Genomic DNA, 23,480 nt, shown 5'->3' with positions numbered 1-23,480 from the left:
CTGGACTGGGCGAAGTGGGAGTGCTGGGTTCTGATGATGGTGAGTGGCCCTGGTTTCTGTTAGTAAGATTCTTACATTTACCTTTTGCCATCTGGTAATCTCTGGAGTTAGTTGTTATAGTTNTCTCTGTTTAGAGATTGTTCCTCTGGTGATTTTGTTACCCTCTATGAGCAGCCTTGGGAGACTAGCTCTCTCCTCTGANTTTCAGTGGTCAGAGCAGTCTCTGCAGGCAAGGTCTCCTCTTTCAGGGAAGGTGCACAGTTATCTGGTGTTTGGACCTCCTCCTAGCTGAAGATGAAGCCCTAAAACAGGATCTTTCCCAGAAGCAGTGTTGCTTTGGCCTGTCACAGAAGCAGTTGTTTCAGTAGTCCACACTCTCACCTGTGTAGACTACTTTCCGAGGAGTCCCATACCAAGGTGGCTCCTGCAGAACCTGAAGCAGAAGCCTCTCAGGCAGGGCAGACACCTGTGCTCTGACCAGGAAGGTGGCCGGTTGTCTGGAGCCGAAAATGGCGCAGCCTCAGAGGCTCTGTGGCTCTCGTCTGTCCCAGAGACTGCTGGCCTCTGTATTCCACACTCTCACCTGTGCAGACTGCCCTCTGTTGAGTCCTGGAACCAAGCTGGCTCCTGCGGAACCTGAGGCAGATGCCTCTTGGGCTGGGCGGACACCTGTGCTCTACTATTCATTTCTTTTGTAGAAGAATTTAATATCTTTTCTAAATAATATAAATTTTCAGATTCTTTTGATTCTATGGAAATCATGAAGTAAAAAATAAAATTAGCCAATCTGACAAAAAGTGCAACAGTTTTACAGACTAATTACCAAAAATAGAGACTTAAGTTTTTAATTCAATAAGATATTTTAATAAAATGTGTTTTTTATTAAAATATAATTACACTATCACCCTCTCTTTTGTCCCTTCAACCAGTCCCATGCCACTACTCAAATTAGTCACTTCGCTTTCCTTTTTTAAATTAAATATTGCTTTGTTTTCCTCTCACAATATAATTTGAACACGGTTTCCAATCCTTCTATTTCTTCTATGTTGTTAAATCTCCTTATCATCCACATCTATTTACTTTCTGTGCCTCATTTAAAAAGAACAGACTTCTTTTGGGACTTCTCTTGGGACACTTGCTTTTCTGTTGATGTGACTTGTCAAATTCTATAGGATAGTTTTGGTTTTTATATTATATTTTATTTCATTTGGTTGTTATCTCATAAAATTATTTTTCTAAACTATATTTTTATAATAAAGGCATTGATAGATTCTATGATACACTTTTGTAGTAACTAAATTAATTCTAACAAATATTTTAGAATGAATAGATTTTGTTCACCTTGTTACAGATGTGAAATTGAGATGATATTTAAGTGACAGTCCCAAGATATTACAGACTGTACATGATGGAAATTCCATTAGATGCAAAGCTGATATATTATGGAAACTGCATATCTTTTATTGTGTTTGTTGAGTATTTTTTTTTATTTATTTACATTCCAGATTTTATTCCCCTCCCTGTCCACCCTCCCACTGTTCCATATCCCATAACTTCTCCCTGCCCCACTGTCTCCAAGAGGATTTCTCCACTCCTACCCCAACCCCACCAGACCTTTAATCTCCCCATGAAAGACCCAGCAAGCAGCTGAAAGAGTCAGATGCAGATATTTTCACCTAACCAATGGACAGAAGCTGCTGAGGTTGAATTAGGCGAAAACTGGAAGACAGGGAGGAAGAGGGTGACCCTGTAGGAGGACCAGCGGTCTCAATTAACTTGGACACTTGAGATCTCTCAAAACACTAGACCACCAAACAGGCAGCATGCACCAGTTGAAATGAGGACCACAACACATATATAGCAGAGGACTGCCGGGTCTGGGTTCAATCAGAGAAGATGCACCTAATCCTCAAGAGATTGGAGGCCCCAGGAAGTTTAGAGGAAACTGCATATTTTTTAACCAGAAGTCTCATACTTCTCAGGGATTTTCCAACAGTTTCCACATAGGAACTTTGCCATTAATTCAACAAACCCAAACACTAACACTTCAGTATAGAGTATGTGAAGGCTGATGGAAGCTTTAGAAATAGAAAGCAGAATGTCATTTTGGCCAAATCCTTATGCAGGAAATCAGACACTAATTATCATTATAGTACTTTGGCCCATAATAGACCAAAGCTACCCTGATATACTGGCAAAAAATATAAATAAAGCAAACTTGTTCTGGTGTTTGAATTTGTATCAATCAAGAGAGCCACACCAGTTTTATCAGAGTACATTTTACCTCAAATTTATCCCACTGATAATATTTTGTTAAAACACTATTTTCCATTATTCTATAAAATATCATTTTCTCCATCTCCTTGAAAGTCATTCAAAGAATATAATAAAAAAAATATTTACTTGGACTGCAAGAGGTTTTCTTACTCCTGTTATCCTCCATAATTTTTTAGTTATGACATTAAGTCCTGATGCAACTCTCTCTCTCTCTCTCTCTCTTTCACACACACACACACATACACATATATGTATATACACTATGTTAATTGATGCGGTCAGCCTGTCACTTCCTCCAATTTCCCTCAAGACTTTTCTAGGCATCTGTTCCACCAAGGATTTTCTTCTCTTGTTTGTTTTCAGGATGGGCTAAACAAGGTAATGATGTATTGTTCCTTATGAAGGTGATTCAATTGCATGTTAAACAAGGTTAGCTCTTGTGGGAAAACAAACTTTTCCTATAGAGTTCTGTCCCCAAATTAAATCCCTTTAGGAGAAGACACTAATTGCTGTTACAAAAATTTCTGAAGTTTTCAAACAGTGGTTAACATGGTCTCTGAGGAGAGACAATTATTGTTTATGTGTATTCCTAATAAGGTACCTAGTCCATGACATAAAGGAGGTAATAGGAGTACTTCCCCAACTTAGCTGTTAAAGCTTTAACACATATCAACTAAGTGAGAGCTCCCAGTTGTGTATAATCCCTAAAGTAATTAGATTTCTTAGATTTAGTTACTACAGTCAAAAAAAAGTCAATTATGCCATTTATCAGCCACTCTCACCTATGTGGCTGTGTCCTAATGAAAGGAGTTCTATCATCTTTATCTGGGCAAGGATCATTGAGCATCTATGCAGACCTTCATAAGCTGTTTTGTGTCTTTTCATCTCCTAGAGTCAGATGTTTTCTCCAGTTTTTCCTTTTTCATTCCTAAAAATAAATGAAACCATAGGGAAACAAACAAGTAAGATGTTTCCCAGGGGGGAAAAATTAGCATTACCAAAAATGGACATCACCAATTTTCTTCTTTGAATTGTGAAATGACTTTTAGATCTAAATTCATAAATATTTTAGTTAAACTAAAGAAAACAAGGAAGAACAAAGTTAACAGAATAGTTTCCTTGACCATTACAAGAATCAAGAAAAACAAATCATACCATCATTGACTACTTCCTGTGAAAAGAATTCTATATAAAACAATAATAAGACAAACTGAATAAGTATAAAAAATGAGAAACTGTGTTTCATCACTCGTTAAACTGTTGAATTTTGTTCTACCACATGTCCCTATCTTGATGTGCATCTTATCACAAGTCCAACAAGAAGGAGCCAATGGATGAAAAACTAGAACATACAAATATGCAAACCAAAATAAACATTTTGCATTAAAAATAAAGGAGAAATAAAAAACCTAATGAAAATAATACTTGCAGCTCCTGAAATATGCTAAGTAGAAAATTCTCAAGCAAAATGTGCTCAATATGTCATAGCAGTTCACTGCAGGAAAATAAACATTTTTAATGAGGTATAAACATTTAAGATTTTTCAAAAAGATGAACTTAATAGATTAAGTAAATAAAAAAGTATCAATGGACATATATAGGCTTGGCCAAAATGAACATGTATAAGAGATGAATTGGATAGCACAGGATGATATTTTCAGTCCCAAAATATCTTAGGGGCAGAAGCATTTCAAATTTAAGGTAATTATAGGTTAGGTTACTAAACACATAAGGAGATGTTTTGGAGATGGAATCTAAATATAAATATGAATTTAGGTTATAAGATGAATATTATAAAATTTAATTAAATGTATGTTTTTATTGTGACTTGTTAAACAATTCACTGTGTGTTCTGTAACTTCTCAAAAAGTTTCAAAGTTTGTCACTGAAATATCAGGAAAAAATAAGGAAGATACTTTAAGAAGGTCTTCAGTCAGTTATAAAATAATTTCAACAATTAACAAGAGATGATCTTATGAGATTCAAAAGCCTCAACACAGCAAAGGAATCAGTTGAGTGAAGAGACTCCTTCCTATTTATAAAAGAAAACTTTGTTCTTTATAAATCTGAATAAGATTAGTATTTAAAGAAATCCCTTAAACATTGTAACAAGAAAGAAAGCACCCGATCTATAAAAAGTCTAATTAAATTCACACACACAAAGAAATGCAAATAGTTCTTTTTATTAATTATTTTATTTAGTTACATTTCAAACATTGTCCCCCCTTCCCAGTCTCTCCTCTGCAAACCCCTCACCCCATACCCTTTCTACTTTGCCACTAAGAGGATGCTTTTCCATCCATCCACCCACTCCTGCCTCACCCAACTAGCATCTCCCTTCACTTGGGCAAAACACCTCCACAGGACCAAGTGCTTCCCCTCACATTGATGGAGATAAGGCCATCCTCTGCTGCATATGTAGTTAGAGCCATGGACCAACTCATGTATACTCTTTGGTTGGTGGTTTAGTCCCTGGGAACTTGCAAGTACTTCTTGGCATCAGCAATAGTGTCAGGATTTGGTGTCTGTGAATGGGATGGATTCTAAAATTCTAAGGTGGGTCAGTCTCTAGAAGGCCTTTCCTCTAGTCTCTGCTCCATTTTTTTTATTGTCACTGCATTTTCTTCGGACAGGAATAATTCTGGGTTAATGATTTTGAGATAGGTGAGTGGCTCATCCTTCAACAGTGATCCATGTCTATCTACTGGAGGTTGTCTTTTCAGGTTCTATCTCCCCACTGTTAGGTATTTTGGCTAATTCTTCCCTATTGAGTTTTGGGAACCTCATACATCTCTAGCTTATGGGACTTTCTATTGGACTCTCTCCCCATCCCCCACTACCACTGTCACATATTTCTATTATCCTCCTGGGATTTTGGAACTTTCTCCTGTATCTTCCCATACCTGATCTTGCCTTCCTTTTTCCTCTTCCACTCAGGTTCCTCTTCTGCCTGCTGTGATTGTTTTGTTCCCCTAGAGAGTGGAACTGAAGCATCCACACTTTGGCCTTCTTTTTTTTTAAGCTTCATATGGTATGTGATTACAGTATTCTCTCTATTAAATAATTATGTGATTAAATTAATTATATAGCTTTCTGCCTATCAGTATACCAATGCTGAATTAAATAGGATTTCTTGCATCCAAGCTATTTGCTTGAGATATTTTATGAATATGGCAGTGATTTATATATTAAAAGAGCAAAAACATTTCTGGACATTTATTAGACAGACTTATATGATACTTCAATAGCGTGTGCAAAATTTTCAAGCTAGCTCCAAAACACAATGGCAGAGAGTCTCACTCCCTACATCTTTTATGGCCTGGACTTAGAATACACACATAGCTGTTCTGGGAAAGGATAACTCTTAGATAGCACCCTTTTGAGCTATATAACGGGGTTCAGAGCAGAAAGAATCTCCTGTAAACCAGATATTTTAGAGACTTCTTCTTAAATGTATATTTACTTTAGTGTTGCATGACTTAATCTGTACACTGGAAGACAGATGCATAAACAAGTACTAGCCTCAGGTAGAAATGGGAGGAAGAGCAGCTGAGGACATCTAGGACCAGGAGTCATTAAGTAATAAAGGGAGTGGAAAGGAGGATGAAAGCCAAACTTTGATGCCAGAATTTTCAACAGAGAGGCTTCATGCTGGAGGTCTTGATAAACTAGCACAGTTTTTCTTAGGTGATTGTCCAATTGAAGCTAATTCCCATCTCCTTACCAGAAGATGAAGACACCAGTGGAGACATCTGGCATGAAGGAAATCCATACATTAAATAAATAATTTCTGACTATATCTTAACTTCAAATACAGAAAAAAGTAACGAATGACCTGTAACCTTCCCCAGCCTGAAATGGGCTGGTACAGACCTTGTCACCACTGAGGTGGAGCCACCTGACTTGCAGCTTTCCGACTTGGCTGCCTTCCTTTGAAGTGTCAACTGCACTGAGATACTGCTACTTGCAGAGAGAGGCTGAATCTGTCTTCTTGAGACATTCCTGAATAAGCAACAGCCTGGTGACCAAGTAGGATGGACTGGCGGCAGGATGGGCCTTCTCCCTTATAAGCACAGTCTCTTAGTAAACTCACGGGCCTTGAACAGAGAAAAAATTGTCTTGGCTTCATCATTCTTTTCTTGCAGTCTAAGTCTCTTTCAGCCCCAGCCTGCCTTCCAGGAATACCTGGTTCAAGCAGGCCGCGGGCCTGCTTACTACAATAACCCCGAACCTGAGTTGAGGAAAGGTCCAGCACAGTGCAAGCTTTGGTGATTAGACCATACTTAACCATGATAGAGATGACCCCTGCCAGTGCTATACTGCATGGGTAGGGTGTAGCACTCTTGAGCCAGCTGCTGAAAGGTCTCTGGGCTCCATTAAGAGGAGCAAATAAGTGGTGGAGAAATGGAAGAGAAAGAGAAGCAGAAGGGTGTATGCCCAAGGAAGATAAGCAGAACTGAACACTCAAGGGTAGTGAGGAACAACTTGATGTGAGGAACAGGTGATTCCACCTAAGACCAAGGTGCGTTCCTGGCCTGTCCAGATGCTGAGGGCCATGTCTTAGTTTATGGCCATGCAAGAGTTTGTTACCACCAAAGTCCAGCAGAAGTTCTTGATCTTGTCTTCCTCTAAAATCCATCTTGATGTGTGAGGACTATGTAGAACTGGCCCCCACCCTCAACCTGGCATAATGGGAGATCTGGCCCCACCACTCAACAGTAGCAATATTCAGGAGAGCGGGCTTTGCACAGTAGAGCTGGCACTCTGTGATCTAGCACCAATGGCATGAGCAGAGAAGGGCTGGTTCACACCCTGGTGGTATGAGTATAGGAGAACTGGCAAGTTAACCAGCTCAGCTACTACACAGGCCCAGATCCATGGTTTTGGGTTGGTCTACCTTACCCTACTGATGAACTGCTGGATCAAGTGAAGGGACCAATCCTATAGATCCAAAGCTTTATGATCTCCATTTCACACAACAAGATATCCAAGGATAGCTACAATGAGGTTCCAATATTGATAGTGTAGCAGAAGCCAGAGGCCTTAAACCAGACCTATGACTCATTGCAAGTAACACTTGCAAGCAGAGAAGTGTAGACAAAAGGATATATATATGCACAAATACACACACAAACACACACACACACACACACACACACACACACACACACACACACACACACACACAGTATAGGGTGCACTGACACTACAGGATCTATAATTATTTTTTCCGTGATAGGCAGGTTACAAGGGCCAAGAGTAGGTACAGGGGAACAGGGAGATGAGTAGGCTTAGGTTCATGACATGAAATTCACAAAGAACATCATAAAAAATGTTTAACAAATAAGGTAATAACTCCCTTTTCTAGAATGAACATTTCTACCTCCTCAGTAGGGTGCATGTAAACAGACAGCAGCCTGCATTCAAATGTAGCAGGTATGTGACATTCCCAAAAAACAAATATCATGAGTGAAGTGAGAAACCTTTTCAAAGTAAGATAATTTATTATTTTTCTTTTCTTTATACAAGCAAATTCAGAGGTATACATTCCAAGGTTATTAAAAGCAATTTGTTTAACTTTCACAGATATTGTTTCCTGTCTTGTTTTGTTTTTGAGATTATGTAATTACAATATTCATCGTTAATCTTACCTCACTCCACATTTTAACGTTTTGCAGTAATTTCAAGTAAATGAATATAGCTATCCCAGTGGCATTCACCTTAAAGTAAAAATGAAATGTGACATTTAACAGGCTAAATAATATGCTTTTTCTTTTCAGTTGTCCAAAACCCACACATGTTCCTTGTTATGACCTGAAGCCTTTAACTACAGTGAGATGCTGATTTACAGAAGATGGAGTGCCTCAGAGCACCTTTGACATCCTTGTTCCTAAGGGTATAAATCAGAGGGTTGAGTAATGGAGTAACAAAGGTGTAGACCAGGGCTATTTGCCGGTCCTCATCATCAGAGCTGCTCGAGCGGGGCCTCAGGTACACCAAGCTACAGCCACCATACTGTAGCAAGACCACAGTGAGGTGAGAAGAGCAGGTGGAAAAGGCCCTTTGGCGACCCTCTGCAGAGCGCATGTGCAGGATGGTGGAAACAATGAACACATAGGAAATGAAGATAAGCAAGAATGGGACTGTCAGCACCAGGATGCCCACTACATAGAGGACTGCCTGGTGCACGTGAATGTCAGCACAGGCTAGGCGCAGGACTGGAGGCACATCACAGAGAAAGTGGTTGATTTCCAGGTAATGTCCACAGAAGGGCAAGGTGAAAATTAAGGCAGTGAGCTGCAGGGAGAGAAACAGTGCCAAGCTTAAAGAGCCCATCACCATCTGAACACACAACTTCTTGGTCATGATGAGGTTATAGTGCAGAGGGTGGCAGATGGCCACATACCTGTCATAGGCCATAATTGCCAAGAGAAAGCAATCAGTACCTCCTAGAGTGAGGAAGAAGAACATTTGAGTCCCACAACCAGCCAGCGATATAGGTTTCTGGGCCCCAAAGATGTTAGAAAGCATCAGGGGTACCACATCTGTGGTGTAGCAGATTTCCAGGAAAGAAAGACTACTGAGGAAGAAATACATGGGTGTGTGCAAGGAAGTGTGGGTGCACACCACCCAGATGATGGCAGTGTTGCCACAGAAGATCATCAGATAGAGCAGGAGGAAGAGGGTGAAGAGAAGCGCCTGGAATTCAGGAGCATTGGTGAAGACACGGAACACGAACTCAGGAGTCCCAGACTGGTTAAGGACAAGTTTTCCAGTCAACATATCTTCTGCAAGAATAACAGTGATTGAATTCACAAACATAAGGTTGAGGGTTTTTTCCTTTGAAATCTCCATGAATGATGGAAATGCTTATCTACCCAAGACCACAGCCTGTACATGTGTCTAGTCAAATAACATTAATCTTTTATTTTTATACTTTAATCCTTTTTGTATGCAAAAAAACAAGCCAAAACCAAAACCAAACTTATTTTGTATGTTTCCAAAAACCGTATTCAAAATTAGATGAGTAGATGCAGTGTTCACAATTTTCATATACATTCTTACCCGAAAAATACATAGACAGTAAGTGTATGTCCTAGTTTTTTTTTTTTTTTTTTTTTTTGCAATATCACTACCTAGATGAAGATACACATTAATATGGAGGCACCTTTCTTTTTTTTTTCTTTCTTTTCCTTTTTTTTTTTTTACTAGATATTTTCTTTATTTACATTTCAAATGTTACCCCCTTTCCTAGTTTCCCCTCCAAAAATCCCCTATCTCCTACCCCTCCCCCTGCTCCCCAGCCCACCCATTCCCATTACTGGTCCTGGCATTCCCCTATATTGGGGCATAGAGTCTTCGCAGAACCAAGGGACTCTCCTCCCATTGATGACAGACTAGGCCATCCTCTGCTACAAATATAGCTAGAGCCACAAGTTCCACCATGTGTTTTCTTTGATTGGTGGTATAGTTCAAAGGATCTCTGAATGTACTGGTTAGCTCATATTGATGTTCCCTCTATGGGCTTCAGTCCCCTTCAGCTCCCTGGGTATTTCTCTGGCTTCTTCATTGGGGACCTTGTGAGGAGGCACCTTTCCCATCCCTTTGATCTTTACATATCAGAATTGCCAGTACTCTTATCTATTGACACTGAAGTTTAATTACATTCAATTTCTGTATGTAATAATAACACATGTACTTTATTGCACCTGCTTTCACATAATGTCTTTCTCAGATATTTCTTCAGTTCTATATAATACAGTGTTCGTTTCCTAGATTTATCATACTCTACATTATAGCCGCAGTTTAATAAGACATCCACTTTACATCATGTTTTTGTATTCTCTATATCAATGTAGCTAAACTCTTTAAGCCCATCTTTTATGATATATACTTTTTCATATATTTTCCTTTCCCAGATTTTTTTCTTAAATTTATAATCATAAACAAAGTTTTTGCTCTCAGACAAAAAAATTCATGATAAGGGACTAAAAATAATTTTGTTTATAATAGTGATACCTGCTATATAAATTATAAAAAGAAACCACAATTTCAGTAGCAGAATTGAATTATATATGAAAATTATTGGTATATTTAAAAAGAGCTTTGTGTGCATAATGAATTAGAAAGTAGGTGTAGATTAATCATTTTCAGTTTTGATTCCAATTCTATTGTTTTAAAAAAGAGATAGGATGTATACTGGAGTTTGAAGAAAAATAAAATATTCTATTTGGAGACATAGAAACTTATTCTTTAATTCAAGACTTTCTGATATTTAGAAGGACATGGGAATATATCTTATTAAATATAATAAAACCATCTCATCAATAGATTCCAGGTTTCTGGATGTTTACCTAGAGTACACAACTGCAGGTCCTGCCGCCTCTCTACCCACCTTCAACAGACCAGGTGATCTGGAAAAAATCAGGTTAGATTGTCTTTTTTGCATACAACTCCCTTTCCTGCTAAGTCCTTTGCGTTACCACCAGTTGCCCTGAGCAGTCTGTTATTCCCACTTGAACCCATACTCCTACCATCTCTCAGTACACATTTATCATGTCTGTTGATCTAGAGGCAGGAAATCTCATTCGATGATGCAAAAGGCTTTGCTAGAAATCCAACAGCCCTTCACGTTAAAGTGCTTAAAGAGGTTAGAAATACAAGGCACATACCTAAACATAATAAAAGCAATATACAACAAGCTAATAGTCAACATTAAATTAAAAAGAGAGAAACTTAAAGTACTTTATCTAAAATCAGGAACATGACAAGGCTGCCCTCACTTTCCCTATTACTCAATATAGTACTTGCAGTTCTAGCCATGGCAATAAGACAACTAAAGGAAATCAAGGAGATAGAAACTGGAAAGGAATAATTCACTACTTGCAGATGTTAGGATAGTATACATAAGTAACCCCCAAAATACTGCCAGAGAACTCCACCCACTCACAGAATTTTCATCCCAAAATGTGTTATGTCTGGAAGAAATGCAGGTGTGGGATGGAGAAGAGACTGAGGGAATGACGAATCAATAGCCAGCCCAGATTGAGATGCATCACACGGTAAAGCACCAATCCCTAACACTATTAATGGTACTCTGTTATCCTCCCAGACAAGAGCCTAGCATAGCTGTCCCCGGAGAAACTCCACCCAGCAGCTGGCTCAAATTGATGCAGACATCCATAGCCAAATGATAGATGGAACTCGGAGACTCTTATGGAATATTTGTAATAGAGATTAGGGCACCAAATGGTATTCCCCTTGGTGTGAGAGCTCCAGCCTCTTACAGAAGAAGATTATGGGATGTGGAGAGAAACTGTGGGGGGTTGGAAGAGGGGCAGAGATCGGGATGTAAAGTGAAAAAATAAATAAATTATATTTAAAAAATAAATGTGTAACTCCAGACTAGGCAATCATGACATTACATAACATGTTTTGAATAAACACATATAAAATATGCATTGAAATTAACTGGTTAATTCAGAAATTATTAAAATCAAAAAGGGAAATTCCAGGCCTAAAAATTATACTTAATATGAAGTATAGTCATATAACAAAGACATACAATATTAATGTACTAATAACATCTATAAAATAAAATAACTACAATAACTACAAAGATTTAAAACAAAATATACAATTAGTGAAAGGGAAGAGAAATGAAAGTATGTAAATATCCTTATTCTAAGTAAAGAATATTCAGAGATATTTCATTAATAACTAGAGACAATTTAACTCAGAATAATTGTACATGGTTTACGACCCAAATTACAAAATCATAAGGAATATGGAATTTAAAATATAATAGTGAGCAAATGGCTGAACTAAAAAATTGTGATTAAATTTTGTTTAAAAATGTGGCAGATAGCCATGCAGTGGTGGTGCATGCCTTTAATCCCAGCACTTGGGAGGCAGAGGCAGATGGTTTTCTGAGTTCAAGGGCAGCCTGATCTACAGAGTGAGCTCCAGGACAGCCAGGGCTCTACAGAGAAATCCTGCCTTAAAAATAAAATTAAAAAAAATAAAAAAAATAAAAAGAAAGAAAGGAAGGGAGGGAGGGAGGGAGGGAGGGACGGAGGGGGAGAGAGAGAGAGAGAGAGAGAGAGAGAGAGAGAGAGAGGAGAAAGTGAGAGCAAGATGATCAGCAGTCTTGTTTTAACCAAGAGACAGAAAGTCACACTTAATTTACACACACACACACACACACACACACACACACACATTCACCCAGGACTATGTATAGTGAAAAAAAATCTCCACATCATTTTTTTTCATTATGCCTTATCTGTTTAGTGTGAAAAGACAGAAACCACCAAAAGCCATAAATTGTTTTCTTGAAGAGGCAGAATACATTGCAAAAGATTGGGGGTAACAATGATGAAAACTCTGAAGTGAATACAGTGAAGAACTTGAACAACACATATACTCCACAAATGTGTATGATCAACACATGTTTTATTCTCTTTGTACAACATGCTACATACTGTCCTTGACCGAGAAACTCATAGTCTGCTCCTCCAGTGTAGTGTGCCTGAGTATTGCTAAATCCTACAGTGTCGTGTATGCTTATAATCCATCCCCAAATTCCCTTAAACAGTGCTGGTAGAACACCCAAGAATTGTGTATTATTATTTGTTACTATTTTAATACAACTACAAAGCTTCAACATCCTAACATGGCAACAGGATAATAATTTTGTAGTTATTTTCCTAATTGTATTCATGAAAATTCATCCTTTTAGGAAGTATTGACATTTTTAAATTAAAAAAAAAATTTAAAGCTAGAACAACATTTTTCAAATCTCAAGGTACAAAAATATATTTAAGCAATCACCAAAGGACAGAAGCCATTTACTTCCGCCAAAATTCTTCAGGGATGAACATATTAAGCAGTATTAATAATAATTATGTTTTATATTCAGCAAAAAGTTTTCCATTCAAAATATTGAAAAAAAGAAGAAATGTAACAACAAACACACATATAAAATTGAGTTGTATTAATATTCAAATAAATGCACCAAATGAAATACAATTTCTGAGTACAAGCTCTTTGTAATGGAGGGATGATAACTTCTTGGTGCATTCAATTTTGTAAGATAGTTGTATCCCCAAATATCTAAACTATATGCAATTGCTCTAAAATAGTTTATATAGTACAAATTGCTATTGTGCAATGAAACACTTGAAAAATGTATACATTTCACCAAACATATTGGTTTTAGAAATCATTTTTATAAACTGTGCATTAAAATATAGACAGGGATGTTTGCAACAGTTGTCAAGCAAATAAAGCAAAATTATAAAAATCAAAGTATCAATAAGAGAAGAATGCTTATTAATGGTTTCTTATGCTTATGATTCAAATCTTTGAAATAATTAGAAATAACACTATGGAAAATCTTACAAGATTGGAGAAGAACATGAAAACTAGATTGTAAAGTAGCACACCCCTTAAAATAACAATTTATGTCTGCAAAATTAAAGATAAAACCTATAAGTATTAAGTACTGTCATTGTGAGTTAGGTGGACATATGAGTCCTTTTACTTGTGGTTTTGCCATACTAAGGAATCTTGTTTTGCTCAGCATTTCAGAAAGTGTGAAGAGACACAATGCTAGTGTAGTGATTAATTAGATTTTGTGGTTTGATCTGAGTTTGAAGCTCAGTGTTCTTGCTTACTAATTCATTTATTAATTCATTAATACTTCTTACTTATTAATCTTAACATTGATCATGCTGTATCCCTTCATTCTCTAGTATGTGACAGAGAATAAGAGTATGGGCTCTGTAAACAATTTTAAAATACTGAATGTTTCAAATGGGTAGCATTCCTAGGGTTGGCAAGGGTCTAGTGATTGCATCCTCCAAGCTCTTACCACCGGAGAGAGTTCCTCTTAGATACTTACTCCTTAATTTCATTTTTTTTTCTGGAAAGGAGGGTGAGGTTCTTTAGTGTTGCATTTCCTCAGGACTTGTGTTGTTCTTCTTAAAAAAAAAGATTAAATAAAATTAAAATTTTTAAGTGAAATAAAAAACCAAACTTCAGAAATTTTCAATGTGAAAAAACAAAAAACCAGTTCTGTCTTCTTAAGCATAAAAACCAAGGTAGCAACACTGCACACATGGGAAGACATCAAACTGATACAAACCATACCATTTTGTGGATTGACCAAGACATGGAGTTGAGAGTCTGATGTTTTTTAGAACACCTCATAGACTAGGGCAATGATTCCCAACTTTCCTATTACTACAACATTTTCTGATCTTGTGGTGACCCCTAACCATTAACCTATTTCATTACTACTTTACAAGTGTTATTTTGCTACTGTTATCAATTTTAGTGTAAATATCTGACACGTGACATATCTGATACATGATCCCTGAGGTGGTCACAATCTGCAGTTGGAGAGCTACTGGCAGGGGGGAAAGAAAAAGAACTCTATACCTCCAAGATAGGCTACAGCCTAAAATAATATCATGCAGTATCAGAATTTGTATTTCAAAACTATTTTTGAATATTTGATTGTGACCTTTGTGAAGATTAATATCAAAGGCATTGAAACAGTTTTGCAATGTTCACTTATGCTTGTGTGTTACATTAAAACATTTTCTCCCTTACTTTGTATCCCCTTCAAATCCAAAGTTTGCAATTTTCATCCTTAATATTCTATGGCTTTCCCCAAGAATGTTTTCAAAGACATTTCTAACCTTGTTATCATCTCCTTGTAAAGAATATAGTTGGCTATGAATGGCTATATTTACTCCTTGAGGTGCATAATCCTGAAAAAATCCTTACCTCTTGTTAAAAAAATTAGTAAAAAAATTTGGTTATAGCTATATTAAGATGCAAAAGGGCATGGGGTATCTATTTATTTATTTATTTATTTATTTATTTATTTATTTATTTATTTATTTATTTAGTCTGGGTTAGTACTTGGCTTTGCTCCAAATCCCACAAAACAGCTTACACATATTCATGATCTGTTTCAACAGTTCAGTACTTTTATAATTAATCCACAGTGACTGTGACTTCTCTCTGTCCAATGGTCATCTATTTATATTTGTTTGGTACAGACAATAATTCAAGATCTGAATGAGTTGGATTAAATTAATCAATAGATAGAGAGAAGCAGAAAATTAAATGTTCAATATATTTTTTACTCTAGGAAGTTTGGTAGTGAAGTCTTTGTAGAACCCATCCTCCAGTACTTGACAGGTATCACAGTAATCCATTATATAGATAGATGCTTAATAGACAAACACTCTAAACCTTACATTACAATTACTCGCTTGATCCTCATGTTTATTCAACTTTGGTGACAGGCATGCTATTTATGAACTTTCTGATAAGCTTCAACTATCAGTTCAATGCAGCTTACTGGTAAATAAAACAATCAGGGAAACATTACTTGAGTAAAAATGGTTAACTCAACCCTGGCACAAATTGGAGGATAAAAAAAAAATGATTGGTAACCTTAACTTCATAAAAGAACACAACATATACAATATGAATTTAAAGATACTGAAGAACTAATTCTGAACTCTTTCCCTTATAATATAAACTTTGTTCTTTAGAAATGAAACATATAATGGTCATCTTGAAAAATGTTCACTTTTCTCAGAAATTTGCAGTACATATTATTGTGTAAATTTTCATTAAAGTCTTGATGTGAACAACTTAATTTTACATGAAAAGTTAATTGGATATATGTAGTTTGAGCAAAGAATAGTCAATCTGCTTATGTTTCAATGACATGCAGAAAAGCCACAAACTAAGCATGGCCTTATCAGACACATGGAAGTAGACAAACCATTTATCACAACTCCCTTTTCTTTGTATGTCAGTACAAAAATGCATACTTTAATAACTCACTTGTGGTTTACAATTTAATTTTGATATTTATGGTTATTCATTTCAACTATGTCACTATAGAAATTTAATATTTATTTGTATTGGAAAGACAATGAGCAACAGCATTATCACAGAAATGGAGTCTTTTAAATACTCTTTAAGTGGTTTCAAATTGTTTCATTCCATTTTTCATGTAAGAAAACTCACCAAAGAGAAAATTAATTCTGCTGCCAAGAGTTAATGTTGTTACCACAGATGACTGAAGGAGCCCCTTCATGAGGTTTTTGTTCAGCATCTTACAGAGGAAACAAGAAGATAGTGTATGATGCCTTCATATGGTCCACAAGACAGTAGTGAGTGTTTTTTAATGTGCTGACACTCAAGAGAAGAGAGGACCCTTTAAAATTAGTAATTGGAATAGAATTAGATGAGAAGGATCGCCATAGAAATCATAATTTTATGGATTAGTCCAAATTTGTATCCTAAGGCATAAGTGTTTCTCAATATTATAAAATAGATCCTGATATAGTTACTGTGTTCGTTCTTGCTTTACTAGTCATATTTTGAATGTCCTCTGTGGGATTTCTGTAAAACTAATGAGTTTAAGAGGAGGTAAATCCCTAGTGGCATACCTTATACTCTGTTCAACTGGAGAAAGCCAAAGTTGAAGGAGATTTTCTTCAGTGTGACCAACTGTAAAAAATTATTGCATTGGAATTCTAGACAGGTATCTGTAATTCCTGCCTTATATCCAACAGGGACTTGCTGGTGTTACATTTCAGATAGGGTATCTCATGAGAGTTCCTGAAAGTAGATACTCAAGCCAGCTTTAGCTCTTGAATCTTGGGTAAATTCTCCCAATACTGGCCCAGCATCTGGAGATCTGGATTCTTAGTTGTGATTCTAAAATCTTGTGATATTGTCAGACTCATGAGAAAATTCTTAAGTGGAACTTTTATCTGTGATAGGAGGTGTTGGAAAACCAGGACACCATGTGTCTGTTAGTTTTACAATCCAGTGAACTTTTTCTTGAAAATCAGAACTTATGGAGGATTTTTTCTTGAATGTTCTTTATGATGTTTGGTTAACTTTTCTTAACTTATTATCCTTTCTAATCAATTTTCCTTCTGCTATGTTTCTAGATATTTTTCTCACCCCTTCTCTCCTTTTCTTCTCTTTCTATCTCTGTTCCTCAATACTTTCATAGAGTATACTGGATATTCTGTTTTATCAATCTCTACCTCATTCTTTTGTTGGGAATCTGCAGCTGTGTTCATGATCTGTAGCCCAGAAATCCTCTTGTCTTTACCTTGTTGTAGGCTCAGCAGGTTCAATTATTTTATGAGTGTTCTAGAGATTTGAAGAAAGTAATCATGGTTTCACAGCAAGGACTTTTAATCCCTAAGTGATTTCCCTTGACCACTGTCTTAATTTTTATTGTTTAGAGCTTTTTATTCCTTTTAGTTTTTGTTTTTAAAACTGATAACTATACCCAATTCTTTGCTCAATTATGTTTCTATTTGTTACTTCATTTATATTTCTCTTCTACTTTCACATTTAAGTATGTACACTTTATTATTGATCCTATTAATTTTATACATGTGTAGTTACACTGCCTCATAAGCAAAATCAGTTAATGCATAGCTTTTTTTTTTTCAATATGCCACAAATATTTGCTGAATTACACTATGGGCCATTTTTACACAGGGTCAGAGTCTACCACCATTGACAGAGATTATGCATTGAGATTATGCATTTTTTAAGGAAAAAAACATAAGAAACAATAAACAACCATAAGACTAACCAATGGCATTTCAAACAATGTAAATAGAAATTACATGAGGTACTGCAGGCAAAATTCCCAGGAGGAGAAAATCAAAATGTGGTGATAGCATCACAGCTAGAAGGGAGTACTTTTGTTAAGATGCTCAGAATGGCCTCTGAGAAAATAGTGTGTGGCCTGAGGACATAGTACAATTTTATTAATTATAGGAGAGTAACATTTAATGCCCCAGAGTAGGGGGATGCTAGAGCACTTGGGCAGGAAAGTGTGGGTGGGTAGGAGGGAGGGAGAGTAGTCTCATACAGGTAAAAGGAACAGGAGAGGGCAGATGTGGGGTGGGGTCTGGCAGAGTGGTAACCAGGAAGTGGGATATCATTTGAGATGTAAACAGATGAAGTGATTTAAAAAGATTTAAATACTAACAATAAAGAGATGATTTCTGAATTAATGTATGTAGCCATCATACCTTTCCTTATGTACTACTGATCTAAATATCCCAACGACAACCAAGACAAGACATGCAAATCATCAAGTACATATGTATGTATGGGAAATACATAACCCATAAAACTCATACATTTTATCTTTCTCTACTGCATTCAATTCCCCAACAGCCTTTTACTGTTAATCAAATTACATCTCAGCATTCACTTGCACAGACCAAAATATTTGGGATCTCCTATTTACCTCACATTAAGTGCATAATTTTTTAAATTATTTAACCCTTTAAGCACACCTAAACATGCTTGCTTGCTGGTAGTGTGAAAATAGAAAGCCAAATATTTTTCTGAAATAGAAGTTTTTCTTCTGCTGTAAGAGTGGTTTGTTAAAACTCCAAGCCTGTTAACTTTACCTTTCTGCTTAAATCTGTTTTAATTTCGCATCTCACTCAGTATAAAATCTGTTTTCACTATGATGTATAACTGTCACCAAGTTTCTGATTCTCTCTAAGTTATGACCTCACAACCCTCCCATCCTTCTCTCTTGTTGTTCTTCCTTAAGTCTCCAAAAGAGCACAGACTTCTTGCTGTGCCCCAACAAGAAACACAGGCTTAAAAACAGTGATAAGATCTGGGTGCATAGATGCCATTGCCTGTTCTAGACCTAACTATGCATTGTACTGCTTTATTTCCTTAGATAGTATTATAGTTATCATTTATATCTGTCCCTCTATTCTTAACATGTGAAAAAGAGAAGTATCCTCCTTCTGAAGGGTTTTACAGGTAAAAATGAATGATAGTATAAAGTCTATTAATATTTATTAGCCTTCAATACTGTTCACGGTCATCATCTTTCTCAAAAATCAAGTGTTCCTTTATGTATGGGTTTATTTCAGGGTTTTCAATTCTATTCCATTGATCAACCTGTCTGTTCTGATACCAATATTATGCAGTTTTTTTGGTTTTTTTGTTTTTGGTTTTTTTGTTTTATTGTTGTTCTATACTTTAGCTTGAACTCATGGGTAGGGATAACTCCAGATCTTCTATTTTAGTTCAGGGTTGTTTTACCTATCCTGAGGGCTGTTTTGTTTATTTGTTTTTGTTTGTTTTTTATTTTTTGCATATGAAGTTGAGAATTTATCTTTCAAGGTGTGTAAAGAATTGCGTCAGGATTTTGATGGGAATAGTGTAGAATATTTAAGTTGTTTTTTTAAGATGGCCATTTTTACTATGTTAATCTCATCAAACAATGAGAATAGGTGATTTTTCAACCTTCTGACATTTTCTTCAATTTCTTTCTTCATGAACTTGAAGTTCTTGTCATACAGATCTTTCATTTGCTTGGTTAGGATTGCACAAAGATATTTTATTATTTTGGCTATTGTAAAGTCTGTTCTTCCCCTAATTTCCTTGGTGGCCCATTTGTTGTTTTTAATGAAGGAAGTCTACTGGTATATTGAGTTAATTTTTGTATCCAGCCACTTTGGTAAAGATATTTAGAAGATGTAGGAGTTCTCTGTAAAAAATTTTGCAGCCACTTAATATATACTATTATATTATCTATGAATAGCAGTACTTTTACTTCTTCCTTTCCAATTTAAATACTCTTGATACTCTTGATCTCCTTTAATTGTCTTATTGTTCTAGCTAGAATTTTGAGCACTATATTGAATAGATAGAAAGAGAGTGGGCAGCTTTTAAGTGACCCAGATTTTAGGAGAGTACTTTAACTTTTCCTCCATTTCACTGGAGGGTGGCTATTCTCTTACTAAATATTGCTTTTATTCCTCTTATGACTTTTAAAATGAAGAGGTGCTAAATTTTATCAAAGGCATTTGGATCATCTAATGAGACAATCATGTGATTTTTTTCTTTCAGTTTGTTTATATGGTATATTTCATTGCTGAATTTTGAAATACTGAACCATCTCTGCATCCCTGGGGTGAGGTATACTTGATCATGAAGGAGGATGTTTCTATATGTTCCTGAATTTGGTTTGCAAGCATTTTATTGAGTACTTTTACATTAATGTTTATAAGAGACATTTGTTGGAAATTCTCTTTATTTGTTGTGTCTTTGTGTAGTTTAGGTATCCAGGTGACTGATATTTCCAGTTTCTTCTGTTTCTATTTTGCTGAATGGTTTGAAGAATATTGGATTTTGCTATTCTTTGAAAGTTTGGTAAAATTCTGCACTCAAATGGTCAGGCATTGGCTATTATTTGGTTGGAAGACATTTAAAAATATTTTTAAAAATTTATTTATTTATACTCCAGATTGTATTCCCCTCCAGGTCCACCCTCTGACTGTTCCACACCCCAATATCTCATCTCCACCCCTCTGTCTCCACAAGGATGTCCCCACCATGCACCACCATCCCCAACAGACCTCTAAATTTCCTGGAATCTGTAATCTATTGAGGGTTAGGTACATCTTCTCTGATTGAACTCAGACCTGACATTCTTCTGTTGTATGTATGTTGGGGGCCTCCTGTCAGTTGGTGTATGCTGCCTTGTTGGTGGTCCAGTGTTTGAGAGATCTCGGGTGTCCAGGTTAACTGAGACTGCTGGTTCTCCTACAGGGTTGCCCTCTTCACCTTCTTCAAGCTTTTCACTTATTGTACCACAGGGGTCAGCAGCTTCTGTCCATTAGTTGGGTACAAATATTTGCACCTGACTCTTTCACTTGGTTGATGGGTCTTTCAAAGGGCAGTCATGATAGGTCCTTTTTAGTGAGTGCTCCATAGCCTCAGTAATAGTATCAGGTCTCAGGGACTCCCACTGAGCTGAATCCCACTTTGGATCTGTCACTGGACCTTCTTTTCCTTGGGTTCCTTTCCATTTCCATCCCTGCAGTTCTCTCAGACAGGAAGAATTATATGTCAGAATTTTGACTGTGGGATAGCAACTCTCTCCCTCGCTTGATGCCCTGTATTCTTGCTGGAGTTGTACTGTATAAATTCCCTCTCCCTAAAGTCAGCCATTTCATCTAAGGTTGCTTCCTTTGAGTCCTGAGAGTCTCTCACCTCCCAGGTCTCTGATGCATTCTGGGGGGTCCCCCAACCTCCTACCTCCCAACTTTGCCTGTTTCCATTCTTTGCTGGCCCTCAGAGCTTTAGTTCTTCCCCCCCCACCCAATACCAGATCATGTTGACCTTTCAGCACCCCCATCACCTTTCCTTCCCATGTTCCTCTCTCCCTCCCCACTTGTGATTGCTTTCTTCTACCTCCCAAGTAAGACTAAGACATCGTATGGGCCCTTCAGCTTATTCAAAATTTTTGAGTTCTGTGGACTGTATCTTTGATATTCTTTACTTTTTTCTGGATATCAATTATTAGTGAGTACAAACCATGCATGTCCTTTGGGTCTGAGTTACCTCACTCAGGATTATATTCCATTCATTTGCCTGCAAAACTCAGGATGTTCTCATTTTTAAAAGCTGATTAGTATTCCATTGTGTAAATGAACCACATTTTCTATATTCATTCTTCTGTCATGGGATATCTGGGGTGTTTCCAACTTTTGGCTATCATAAAGCTGCTATGAACATAGTGGTACATATGCCCCTATGGCATCATGGGGAAACTTTTGGGTATATTCCCAAGAGTGGTATTGCTGGGTCTTCAGGTTGATCTGTTTCCAACTTTCTTTTTTTTTTTTAAATATTTTTTATTACGTATTTTCCTCAATTACATTTCCAATGCTATCCCAAAAGTCCCCCATACCCTCCCCACCCACTCCCCTACCCACCCATTCCCACTTTTTGGCCCTGGCGTTCCCCTGTACTGGGGCATATAAAGTTTGCATGCCCAATGAGCCTCTCTTTCCAGTGATGGCCTACTAGGCCATCTTTTGATACATATGCAGCTAGAGTCAAGAGCTCAGGGGTACTGGTTAGTTCATAATGTTGTTGCACCTACAGGGTTGCAGATCTCTTTAGCTCCTTGGATACTTTCTCTATCTCCTCCACTGGGGGCCTTGTGATCCATCCAATAGCTGACTGTGAGCATCCACTTATGTGTTTGCTAGGCCCCAGCATAGTCTCACAGCTATATCAGGGTCCTTTCAGCAAACGCTTGCTAGTGTATGCAATGGTGCCATCATTTGGAGGATAATTATGGGATGGATCCCTGGATATGGCAGTCTCTAAATGGTCCATCCTTTTGTCTCAGCTTCAAACTTTGTCTCTGTAGCTCCTTCCATGGGTGATTGTTTCCAATTCTAAGAAGGGGCAAAATGTCCACACTTTGGTCTTCGTTCTTCTTCAGTTTCATGTTTTTTACAAATTGTCTCTTATATCTCGGGTATACTAAGTTCCCAACAGATGTGAGTAGTCCCCTTTGTCTATAGATTGTCCCATGTATGTGAGCGGTGGCGAAAGCATACCTGCTGTCCGTGTAGGTATTGATGTTCTTTTCTTCTGCCAGCCTTAAGGCTTGGGTGAGTGTGATTAGCTCTGCTCTCTGGGCTGTTGTCCCTTTAGGCAAGCTGCTGGCCCAGATGGCTTGTTTTTCGTTGACCACTGCTGCCTCTGCTTTTTGCTTACCTTTAACCAAAAAACTGCTATTATCTGTGCACCAGTTGGGGCAGTCTGGCCATGGCTGGTCAGTGAGGTCTTTCTTAGTTCCGTTTTTTTTTTTTTTTTTTTTTTTTCTTTTTCCAGGATGTCCATACACTGGTGCACTGGTAGGGAGTTGCCAGCTTCTGGCAGCAAGGTGGCAGGATTTAGGATAGCAGGGGGTGCAAATTGCACTCTTTCAGTCAGTAAGAGGCTCTGATAATGGGTCATGCGAGCATTAGTCATCCAGCAACCAGCATCCTTAATCATCAGGGAAAATCAAATCAAAACAACCCTGAGATTCCACCTCACACCAGTCAGCATGGCTAAGATCAAAAATTCAGGTGACAGCAGATGATGGTGAGGATGTGGAGAAAGAGGAACACTCCTTCACTGTTGGTGGGATTGCAAGCTTGTACAACCACTCTGGAAATCAGTCTGGCTGTTCCTCAGAAAATTGGACATAGTACTACTGGAGGATCCCACAATACCTCTCCTGGGCATATATCCAGAAGATGTCCCAACCGGTAAGAAGGACACATGCTCCACTATGTTCATAGCAGCCTTATTTA

The 23,480-nt window shown here is 37.3% G+C and overlaps 1 protein-coding gene across 1 annotated transcript; it reads right to left on the bottom strand.

Annotated features, from left to right (window-relative positions):
* Positions 1-8,100: 8,100 nt before the first annotated feature.
* Positions 8,101-9,060, bottom strand: LOC110286060 (olfactory receptor 10Q1-like). Its single transcript, XM_021152520.1, has one exon. It carries the CDS (start codon positions 9,058-9,060, stop codon positions 8,101-8,103), a length of 960 nt encoding a protein of 319 aa, XP_021008179.1.
* Positions 9,061-23,480: the final 14,420 nt, after the last annotated feature.

Source organism: Mus caroli, chromosome 19 (assembly GCF_900094665.2).
Source record: "Mus caroli chromosome 19, CAROLI_EIJ_v1.1, whole genome shotgun sequence".
Taxonomy (NCBI): domain Eukaryota; kingdom Metazoa; phylum Chordata; class Mammalia; order Rodentia; family Muridae; genus Mus; species Mus caroli.
Note: the sequence above shows the minus strand (reverse complement) of the source record. Positions and strands in the feature narration are given on the sequence as shown.